The sequence below is a fragment of the Prosopis cineraria genome, unplaced genomic scaffold, assembly GCF_029017545.1.
Source record: "Prosopis cineraria cultivar Desert tree isolate PC_DT_omini unplaced genomic scaffold, ASM2901754v1 PC5, whole genome shotgun sequence".
Classification (NCBI taxonomy): domain Eukaryota; kingdom Viridiplantae; phylum Streptophyta; class Magnoliopsida; order Fabales; family Fabaceae; genus Prosopis; species Prosopis cineraria.
Genome location: NW_026555336.1, coordinates 27,642,350 through 27,651,501, shown reverse-complemented (window position 1 = coordinate 27,651,501; position 9,152 = coordinate 27,642,350). Strand labels below are relative to the sequence as shown.

At 28.5% G+C, this 9,152-nt stretch overlaps 1 protein-coding gene across 3 annotated transcripts; it reads right to left on the bottom strand.

The window, feature by feature from the left end:
• Positions 1–4,310: 4,310 nt before the first annotated feature.
• Positions 4,311–8,948, bottom strand: LOC129310497 (uncharacterized). Of its 3 annotated transcripts, XR_008593125.1 has the most exons (3): positions 8,456–8,948; positions 6,095–6,171; positions 4,311–4,827 (listed from the first exon to the last, which is right to left on the bottom strand). XR_008593125.1 is itself a non-coding variant. In XM_054952357.1 (2 exons), the coding sequence occupies exons 1-2, from the start codon at positions 8,817–8,819 to the stop codon at positions 4,778–4,780; spliced, it is 414 nt and encodes a 137-aa protein (XP_054808332.1). In that variant the 5' UTR covers positions 8,820–8,941; the 3' UTR covers positions 4,311–4,777. The 3 variants fall into 3 exon arrangements, 1 of the variants encoding a protein (XP_054808332.1); XR_008593124.1 differs by lacking the exon at positions 8,456–8,948 and having other exon boundaries at positions 6,095–8,143; XM_054952357.1 differs by lacking the exon at positions 6,095–6,171 and having other exon boundaries at positions 8,456–8,941.
• Positions 8,949–9,152: the final 204 nt, after the last annotated feature.

Sequence of the window (9,152 nt, the reverse complement as noted above, 5' to 3'; positions counted from 1 at the left end):
ATGGTCGTTAAAAACACGTTGTGCTGTTATTGAAAATGCACAAGACAGAAGCCAAATGTCGACTTTTGATCGATTAATATCACATCGCAATAAATCGATTCTGAACGGATATGCTGGTGAGGGAAGATCAAATACATAAATTGTCACTATTCACAAATATATATATATAATATAAAAGATAAAAGCCTGGAAAAATTTGTCAAAGTAAAGTCTGCTGAAAAGGTCAACATGACGTGGCACTAGACTGCGTGCAAACCAACTTGATTAATGAGTACAAAAACGGGGCGGCCGAAAACAAAATGTTGCTTAAATTAAAAAGAGCGGAACAAGCGTGAAGTCGTGAACAATTTTCCCACAACTTTTGTCCAATTAAATTTACTATTTTTTCAAATAATAAGAAATCTTTGGACTACTTTTGGAAACGTGAGATTCTATAACAGGCTCATGAAAAGATATGAAGTTGTGAACCATCTTTTATGATAAAGGGTATCTAAAATTAAACTTCATTCCTTCTTTGGAAGAATGATGTGCAATTATCACTAAAATAGATAAGAAGAATTACATTCAAAGATCACTTGAGCAAATTATTCATAAATAAAGAATAATAATAGGTCACATGTCTCTTTTTTAATAATAATTCATTCCATATTAGTCTCATGGGCAGCACTACATTGAATCCAATGGGACAAATGCACCCCTTGGTTTTGGAAGAAAATTGTAAGAAAGGGCTATGTATTTAATATTTTGCACCTCTTAACTCAAATATTTTGCATCCTTAACCTAATTTTAAGATTTTGGATTTAATTTTTTTTATTTTTAAATTATTCATTTTAAAAATGTTGCACCCCATAGCTTAGGGTCTTAGCATCACCACTGATTGGCTTTTGTTTGTGAATAATTTTTTTGAATGATTTTTGAATGTGATTCTGCCATAAAATAAAAATAAAAGATCACAAATTTTGAAAGTGATAAAAAATGAGTAAGGTTTTGAAACAAAAAGTTGTAACAACGACGAAACGTAACATAGTTATAAATCTCAAAAGCTTAATTGTAAATATGAAAAAAGTTAGGCGTAAATTTAGAAGATTATGATAGATATGTTGTTAATTAAGAATATTTGTAAATTCTAGAAGTTCAATGGTAAATTTTGAAAGATTTGTTGCAAATATTGAAAGATTTTGAGGAATAGTTTTTAAGAAATAACTGAGGACATCATTTAAACGCACTTCAAAAGTTAATCAATCAATCTTTTGATCTTTACAATTGATTCTGGGATTTACCATTGAGCTTTTAAGATTTCAAACAAAAGAAATTGCAACTAATTTTCTGAGTTTTATAACTAAGATTTCAAGATTTTAAAATTAAGTTAATTTATGGATTTATGAAATTTACAAAATTTACACTAAATACTACTCCATCCATTAAAAAATATAAAGTTAACATTTTTAATTAAATCTTACTCTCCAATAAATTAGTTATTTATTTTCAAACTAATCCTATCTTTTTATATTTATTCCCATTAAGCATCCTACAATAAATATAAAATTATTATTGATAGGGGCTTTTTTTTTAAAATATAATAATTACACCTTAAAAGATTAAAAATACCTTATAAACATTCAACTTATCAAAAAATGATTTAATTTTTTGAGGAAGGGAGTATAATTTTAACAATTGAGCGTCCGAAATTTTACCACAATGAATGTGGTATATTGCCAACTGTGTACACCCATGTACTTTTTAACTTTAACTATTTTTTATAATTTCTCGAATTAATGGTTTTTTTCATAAAAAAATAATGTTATTCTCCAAATCATTATATTCTTCGATGGTCCTTTTGCGTAACTTTGCTCCTCAAGTTTCTTTGACATGTTCAACCTCAGGAGTCTTTGAGGAATATTCAAGGAAAGAAGAAGACGATGATGATGAAGAAGCAAAGGACAAAAAGACCAAAACAAAAAAAAAAAACAACAACAACAAAAGAAACCCTAATGATAATTAGTCACATGAAAAGTTTGAAGATTCATCGTTCATGCTAATTCTCTGCTAATAAAATATTTATACGATTTTATTTATAAGTTATTTTTAATATATTTTACTAGAATTAATGAAACTATTAAAACACATTAACTCTATTTAAAAATTTAATAAAATTTCAACCTTACTCCTATTAAATATGCATATTTTAACAACATATTTTCTCTTTTTAATAATTAATAAAAGGTGAAAAAATTTGTAATAAAAATTTATTAACGTGACGTATAAATAAAATAAAAACAACCTAATCCATTTGCCTTATAAATATACAAGACCACCAGCGGGAGTAATAGTCAATAGTATTGCATGGGATAAGTCTCGGAGTGCTTATCCATCCAGATTCTCATCTTTCGTGTCATCTTTTTACAGCACAAGACAAGACATGTCCACTATTAACGAAAGCTTACAATCTTTTTGTTATTGGTCTGGTTTGAAGATAAATAAGGCTAAATCCTCCATTGTTTTCATTCCTAATTAATGTCTCTCTTGACACGAAACAAAGATTTTCTGATAGTGCATTGGGCATTTTGGAGTCTGCCTCCATGAGAAAATACTTAGGAACATGGATTGAAACTAGAAGCGATAAATCTCAAGCATGTAGCTAGACTTGCTGTGATCAAGTCTATACTTTCAGCTTCCCACATTTATTTGCAGATAGATGCTTCACTGGCAAACTTTTGGAGTCATAATGGTCAAACAATGAAGAAGCGTTTACTTCGAAAAGACACTTTTCACTCCAACTAGGCTCGGAGGTTAATTTGGGTCTAATTAGGGACGCTCATCAAATGAATTTGGGCTTTGACTCCCTTCTTGGTTATACCATGAAGATTGATCAAGTACGCTAAGATAGAGATTTATCCTGTTAATATATTATCTATTAAGATTTATTTTATTGAGATTTAAGAAACATGGATTAAAGTTTAATTTATTTTTAGGAGCGTTGGATACCCTATATTCTTAACTAGAGCAATTTTACCCTTCAACTATTTTTTTGAAAAGCAAAAAACTTCTTCTACTAGTCAACCCTTAAATTTTTTATTATTGGTTGACGTGACACGTGTGTGGGACCCACGCACATCAACATATAAGACTCTGATCATATTTTTTTGGTGCTAATTTGTTCATAAATTATTTTTCTAGCAGTATTGAATACCCTAAAGTATTTTTCTAGGAGCATTAGACACCGTAAAATTTTGTTAAAATTAAATTTAATAAATATTGTTAAGATATTAAGTGTTTTATTTAAAAAAGTATGCCATAAAAATTAATACTTTTTTATTTTATAATTTTGTATTAAAAATGAAAGGAATGAACTTTCAAATTAATAAAAAAAATTTTTCTTCTCATCTCTCTATTTTTCTTTTGTTAAGTAAATTTTTTGGTAGCATATTAATGAAGTAAGTGATATCTTTCAAATTAACATTTTTGTTCGCATATTATTGGTTTTGATTTGTTATGTTTATGATTTTACTCCAACGTATAGAGGGTGTTAAATTTGGATAGTGCAATATTTTAGATGAAGATTTTTATTTGACCAAAAAAATTATAAAAAATAACCTAAAAATTTATGAAACTTAACTAATATTAAAAATATAAATAAGTTTTGACACGCACAAAAGTATAATGATTTGGGTACTGTCATGAAGAAAATATCAAAAATTGATATATAAAAATAAGAAGTCATCTATAAGTTTATAAAATACTAGTTTAAGTTGTTAATATTTAAAAAATAATTTATAGATTTTGAATGAATATTTATAAATAATAATATTTAAATTATTAAATATGAAAATATTTAATATTTTGACAATATTATTTTAATAAAACTTTTAAGGTATCCAATGCTTCTAAAAAAAACTTTAGGTATTCAGCATTCTTGAAAAAAGAGTTCAGGGGCAAATTAGCACCAAAGAACATGATTAAAGTCTTTACTGTTACTGTACGTGAGCCCCACACACGTCACGTCAGTAGAAATTGAAAAACTTAATAGCCTCCTAACAAAAGAGTGTTTTTGGACCTCAAAAAAATATTTCAGATAAAAAAAATGCCCCATTTAAGAGTATAGGGTGTCTAGTATTTTTAAAACATAAGTACAAGAATAAAATTAAACTTTAACTTAAGAAAAATATTGTGTATTCTTTAAATATTATTAGGTTCACCTATATATTGTAAGCCTTTCGTATTAATAAGTATGGTAACTTTTCCCAATTTCCATCTCTTTCTCTCCTGATTTCTTTCAAAGTATATTGATTTTACTACTGAAGGACGCAAACTAACAAGGAAAACCTACGACTCTTGTGATATTCCAATTGATCATGAGCAACGGTGGCCTTCACTCGGCAACACAAAAGTACATTGATTGCATATCACTACAGATTTTGATTTAATAATTAAAAATACTTCTTCCTCGAATCCATACAGCTAGAATAAGCTACTTGTTCAAAAATTATATACTCCTGAAGTGACCAATGACATCCTCAAAACCGCATATTCTTTCTGACACATGGCTGACAAATTGGATATTTGGTTTAATCATCAGCCTTGCAAAGGCTGGTCTTTCGGAAAGTCATAGCTAACTCATCTCTCTTCTCTCTGCTATGTCTTCGTTTAGCTCACCTTGGTGAGTTCAATCTTTCTGCGGGGATTATGGTGTTCCTTCGGCAAACTTTGATGATTGTGTCTCAAAAAGAAACTTATTAACGCTGATTTCCTCAGGTCCTAATATGCAGACATATAGTATTCATGGATACTTCTCCTTTGCTTGCCAACTTCCAAAAGGTTGATATTGCACTGCAGCGAGAAAAATTTTTCTTCTCTCATTGGATATGTTCTAACATCCAAAAGTTGTAATATTTGAATTATTGTTGTAATTGACATTAGAGATAGGTTCTCACTCCGCTTCTAATTACCAAACTCTTTTTAAAAAATATAAGATATCATTTAATACTAATAAGCAATAGTAAATAATTGAGCCCATCCTTATTATTATATTTCAAGTTGATTTTGTTTATCAAGCAATATTTGGTTTGATTTGGTCTAATCATTTAGGTTTGTTTGGTTTATTAGTTTTGGTCAATTTAAGACTGAATCTAATTGAATTGACCAATGCACACTCTTATATAAAGTAATAAATTCGTTTAAAAACTTATTGTTTGGTATTTTAATTTGGAACGCTTATATTTTGATAATGAGTCTCTATTTTTACATGTTTCATAATTAAACTAACATTTTAAACAATATAACACTACTTGTCTATAATAATTAGACATGTGATGCACAAATTTATTCCTTTATAAAATGATATTTCAACTAATTTAATTTTTCAATTCAAATGTGTTAAACTTTAAAGCTTGATACTAGCTTAGAGGCTTCTAGTTCGATTACTAGTAGCGAAGATTGAGATGAATGAGATATTCAAAAATTCTACATTCATTTTTTAGAATATATGAAATATATCTATGTTATGCTATACATTTTTTTTGTTTCATACTATCTTCATACATAAATAAAAAAATTAGATAATATTGTGTATAATTTTGCTATAAAATTATCATTTAAAAATAAAAAGTAATTAAAAAATAAGATGTGTAATGTAGAAGAAAGCCAATAACTTTACTTAATGTCAATTGAAAGTAAACTAAAAAGCTATATATAAACTCATATAATAAAATTGTAAGAGTTGATATAAAATAAAACTTTTAATGAAAGGGTGGTGCCATGTTTTGTCAATTTTTTTTGTGTGTAGTGATTATGGTGTAGTTTTGCCCAAAAATTCTAAATTATAGTGTAAAACTTGTGAGATAGGTTTCTGTAACTTAAATTAATTTCAATTATTATAAATTTAGTATATTAGTATATTTCAATATGTGGTTTCTAATGATAAAATTATCGAGATTAAATAAGGTATAGAATTTAAATTATAAAATTATAAAAAAATACTCAAAAATTCGTTGAAAATAAATTTACAATAAAACATCCATTTCAACCATACATTCCTTTCCCAATAATCATTTATAGGCTACCCATAAAATATACAAATCAATTTTCAAACTTTTACCTTTGAAAATCCAAGCAAGGTTAGTGAGAACTGAGAAATTTCCTATCAGCAATGACATTCTCTAATCCTCTCCGGAACTCCCCACAAGCAAGAACATGCATAAAATTAAGGAAAATTTTTAGTGAGGGACCCTTGACCAAACATAATGAAAAAGAGGACCTCTAAATTTGTAAAATTCCACTGAAAGATCCGTGCGGATTTTTATTTGAATTTGTGATAGAAATGATAAAATTACCCTTATTTAAATGAATAACATAAATGACTTGTTCGTTCTCATATTGTATGTTATTCATTTACTTAGGGAATGTTATTTATTTCCTTACTTTACTTATTTATAGCCTTAAATTTACTTTATTTCATTTTAAGTGTTGGTTTATAATAAAACGACTTATTTATTTTCATACTTTTTGTTGTTTATTTACTTATGGATGTTAGTTTGTTTACTTACTTCACTTGTTTACGGCCTTAGATTGAAATCAAGTGAAAGTATAACTATAAACAAATAAAGTAAGAAAATGAACAATATTTTATAAGTAAATGAAAAATATATAGTATGAAAAACAAATAAATCATTTATGTTATTCATTTAAATGAGGAAAATTTTATCATTTCTATCACAAATTCAAACGAAAATACTTAAGGGTCCTTCAATGAAATTTCAAAAATTTAAGGGTCCCCTTTTTCATTATGTTTGGTCAATGGTCCCTCATTGAAATTTTTCCCAAAATCAGCCCCATTGCAAGGGGCAAAAAAGAGAGGAGAGAACTCAAATTTTGGGAAAAAAAATATCTTGAAGAAGAATCATATCGTGAAGCTTTTGGAAAATTTTTGGATAAAAAACAAGGGCTCGGGTCTTTCATGTCGCACTCTTTAATGTTCTTTATAATATACCAACCTTTCATTTATTTTTTTCTTTTGACCATCACATTCTATATGAAATGAGAATCATTTTGATATCTCATCGCAATGAAAATTGTGAAGTTTTGATTTATTTACTTAGGAAAATTGTTAAAAAAAAAAGAAGTAAAACTACACCGTTTTTCATGACCATAAAATATCAAAATATTTTTCACTTGCGGTAGAATATCTAATGATTAAAAGGGGGAAAAAAAGGTGGGAGGCTGAGCTGTATTTAAGGGGTGGGGCATTGGGTTCCCCAAAACCATACATGCATGAATCTCACACTAATATATGAACCTCATAATTTTAGGTACATGAATCAAGCACACATATCACACATCGCTGATAATAGACTAGAAGACTCTCAAATAATTCTAATATATATATATATATATATAAATACTTAATTTCTACTTCTAACACACACCCAATAATAATAACCAGCCTTATTTCAGAACCATTGTATTCAATCAATAACCAAATTTTGGACAAATTGTTAATCAAAATATCTCTTTCAATATTCTCTATTCTCTTCACTGAACTCAATTGTTTGTTCCACCTCTAATGACCTTTATTGTAAATTTTTGAACTACCTTAGAGAATTTTGTATCATTTTTTTAATATACATCACACTAACTTTTTTTTTTGGGCATATGATCATTATGAAGCTTGTCTTTCCTTGTACACTTATATATTTAATTATCTCATCATTCTCATCTTTAAATTAAGTAATTTAGCACACACACCGCATACAGATAAACAGATAGGTAGAAGCTAAATTAATCAATGAATTGCCTTCAAATGTGTAAGAGCACGTGTACGATTATAATTCGAAAAGTCTTAAGCATACATAATCAGGTTGTCAAAAGCGAAGTGAATATATCATATGAAAAACTTTTCTCCTAAATCCGTAGCTTATTGAAGGGTTAAAGATTATTTTTACAATCAACTTTATCTAAAGGGTCAATAGACACACCCATGAATACAAATAAGAGTTTATTATATCTCTCACCGTTAGCAATTCTCTCCCTCAATACTCTTAATATTAACAGGTCATGTCTTCATTGTTAGTGGGTCCTACATTAAATTTTTTTAACATTTTTATTATAAAATATTGTATTAAGAGATTTATTTTTATCTCTCAACTTTTATTTGCGTACTCTAAACTTAAATATTTTACAATAAAAAATGTTAAAAAGTGTAATGTGAAATCCACTAATGATGAAAAGACAATAAGAACATGGTAGGGTGATAAGAGAAAAATCATTTAATGTTGAAGGATATTTGAGTTGAGGATGCCCACAAACTCTGGAGGTAAAGTTGAGAGATAAAAATGACCTTAACCTTTAATTAAATACATGATAGTTAATTATGATGATCCTTTTAGAATCAGATTACCTAACTCTAAGAAATGAAACAAAAGAAAAGCAGATGAAACAGGAACACTGAGAGCAATCAAACCTACAATACCCAAAGCCATGCCTGGCCTTGTGTTCATCAACAACGTCTGCAAAACTCCAGCTGCTTCACACACCATAGAGTCATAGTTCTTACAGTAACATTGCTTCTCCCACTCCATCCAATCACTCGGCGCCACGTATTTCTTCTCTATCTTCTTCATCTCATGAATCCTCTTCCTCAGAATAATCATATTCTCATCCACCATCCAGCTCCCTCCATACTGATCTCCTTCTTCTCCTGATCTTCTGGACGCCATTGTTGCAGTAGAGAGCAATCTGCTAGCTTTGTTTCTGCCATTGGAGCTTGATTTCGAGGTTGAAAGTGGACTCAATGGTGAAGAAACGATGATTCTAGAGGATTGCATCTGTGTATATCTATTATATCATAGTGAAAGAAGCTGGAGAATATGACTCTGTAATCTGAAAAGGAAAAATTTGATAATTGGGGTTAGGATGAGAGGGTTGAAATGGTGATCGGTTTCTTATTTATAAGGATGGAAAGAGAAAGTGAGAAAATGAACGGGAAACAATTGGAAGAATGATTTAATTTACAGCAAAAACGTGTTTTTAATTTTAAATAAATTCAAGTCAACATCGATTCAGCCAAAAAAGATAAAAAAAGAAATCTAGCCAACAACTATAACAGTTAAACCGCGTCTTCTTTAAATGTTTGATAAAAATATTCGAAGAATCTGGGA

Bases quoted from the DNA above. Each gene is read 5' to 3' on its own strand.
- LOC129310497 (XM_054952357.1), bottom strand. From the start codon at position 8,819: ATGCAATCCTCTAGAATCATCGTTTCTTCACCATTGAGTCCACTTTCA. The intron at 4,828-8,455 runs GTTTGATTGCTC...TTCTCGCTGCAG, and splicing joins CATGGCTTTGGGTATTGTAG to TGCAATATCAACCTTTTGGA.